The sequence below is a fragment of the Teleopsis dalmanni genome, chromosome 1 (genome assembly GCF_002237135.1).
Source record: "Teleopsis dalmanni isolate 2A chromosome 1, ASM223713v2, whole genome shotgun sequence".
Lineage (NCBI taxonomy): Eukaryota > Metazoa > Arthropoda > Insecta > Diptera > Diopsidae > Teleopsis > Teleopsis dalmanni.
This window is the reverse complement of record NC_051846.1, coordinates 178641863-178643629: the sequence shown is the minus strand read 5'-3', so window position 1 is coordinate 178643629 and position 1767 is coordinate 178641863. Positions and strand designations below refer to the sequence as shown.

Below are 1767 nucleotides of genomic sequence, written 5' to 3'. Positions count from 1 at the left end.
TTTGATAGACACAGATGTTGCTAACACTGATAATCAGAAGGATTCAGGACCTGGCGGTATTAAAAACAAAGAAGTAGCAAGTCAAAAAAGTAATGTTAACATAATATGCAATATTTTTAGAATCTAGTACAAAGTATATAAATTTTTAGTAAAAAAGACTAAAACATTAAAAGAAGGAGCCCATGTAATAACTCCAGCTGAAATTGGACCACAAATTATGTTAAAAGCGAATGTAGTAAATGAAGCAAAACAAATTATAGACTTTATAAATCCAGATCCTTCTAAACCTCCAAAACCAGGGCATGAAGACGACGATTGTGTTGAAAATGTTGAAATAACTAAGCAAGAACGTAAGTAAATATTAACACAGCAAGATTTCTAAATTACAGTATATTTAATTGTGATTGTAGAAGAAAAAGAACTTATAATGGAGGGTAATGCTAAACAACTTACTGGTGTTAAACTTGATCAACAAGCAATTATTGATCTAAACATAGCTAGTAAAGTCATACAAAAAATTAAGTGTAAGTCACGAAAAACTACAACAAAAAAGCCAACTACATCAACAAGAAAACCAACACATAAGCCAACCACGTCAACTAGAAAACCGACACGTAAGCCAACTACGACTACGCGAAAGCCAACAACGACTACACGAAAGCCAACAACAACTACGCGAAAGCCAACTCGTAAGCCAACAACGACTACGCGAAAGCCAACAACGACTACACGAAAGCCAACAACAACTACGCGAAAGCCAACTCGTAAGCCAACAACGACTACGCGAAAGCCAACTCGTAAGCCAACAACGAGTACTCCAAAGCCAACTCGTAAGCCAACTCGAAAACCAACACGAAGACCAACAAGAAGACCAACACGGAGACCTACACGGAAACCAACACGAAAACCAACTACAACAACACAAAGGCCGACAACTTCAACTCCAACACCAACGACGTCAACATCAACTTCAACATCAACATCAACTTCAACTTCAACTTCAACATCAACTACTTCTACTCCAACACCAACCACACCTTCTACATCAACTTCAACTCCAACACCAACTACACCAACAACTTCAACTCCAACACCAACTACACCAACAACTTCAACTCCAACTCCAACACCAACCACATCAACTTCAACTTCAACTTCAACTCCAACACCAACGCCAACTACACCAACTACATCAACCTCAACTCCAACTCCTACTACACCAACAACTTCCACTCCAACACCGACGACCTCTACTCCAACGCCGACAACATCAACGTCGACATCAACACCAACACCTACACCAACAACTTCAACTACTCAACAACTGCCTAAAAGTACAACACCACGACGACGTTGCTATCGTCGTTATTGTCGTAAGTGGCGTAATAGACCCATATACAGATGCTGTACAAACTGTGATGGACTTTCAGCATATCCTCGCCCTAAATATAGCTATCATTCCTACGCATCAAAGAAGTACCCATAAAATCTTCATTAATTTCTGTATCGATCATTTAAGTTTTTCTTTTTATATTTTTCTACAGTTTTATAAATTTATAGTTATAGGAATTTATATGAATAAATATTTTGTTATTTGTATATACGACCAAATATTATCAGTTTTTTTTCGGAGTAAAAGCCTGATCTGGGCTTCCAATGTGTTTAGCATCATCGGTTATAAGATGATTTTGAAATAGCAGCGATATGAAACCGTTTCTATTCGATGGTTTAAATATATGTCAAGATTTTTACGGAAATAACTGTGAC

The 1767-nt window shown here is 37.4% G+C and overlaps 1 protein-coding gene across 1 annotated transcript in view; it reads left to right on the top strand.

Annotated features, from left to right (window-relative positions):
- Positions 1–1486, top strand: part of LOC119666806 (poly(A) polymerase-like) — a 7881-nt gene extending 6395 nt beyond the window's left edge. The window contains exons 7-9 of the mRNA XM_038076084.1: positions 9–89; positions 150–350; positions 411–1486. Coding sequence (XP_037932012.1) covers positions 9–89; positions 150–350; positions 411–1486 — 1358 coding nt within the window. The remainder of the gene's footprint in view (positions 1–8; positions 90–149; positions 351–410) is intronic.
- The last annotated feature ends 281 nt before the right edge of the window (positions 1487–1767 follow it).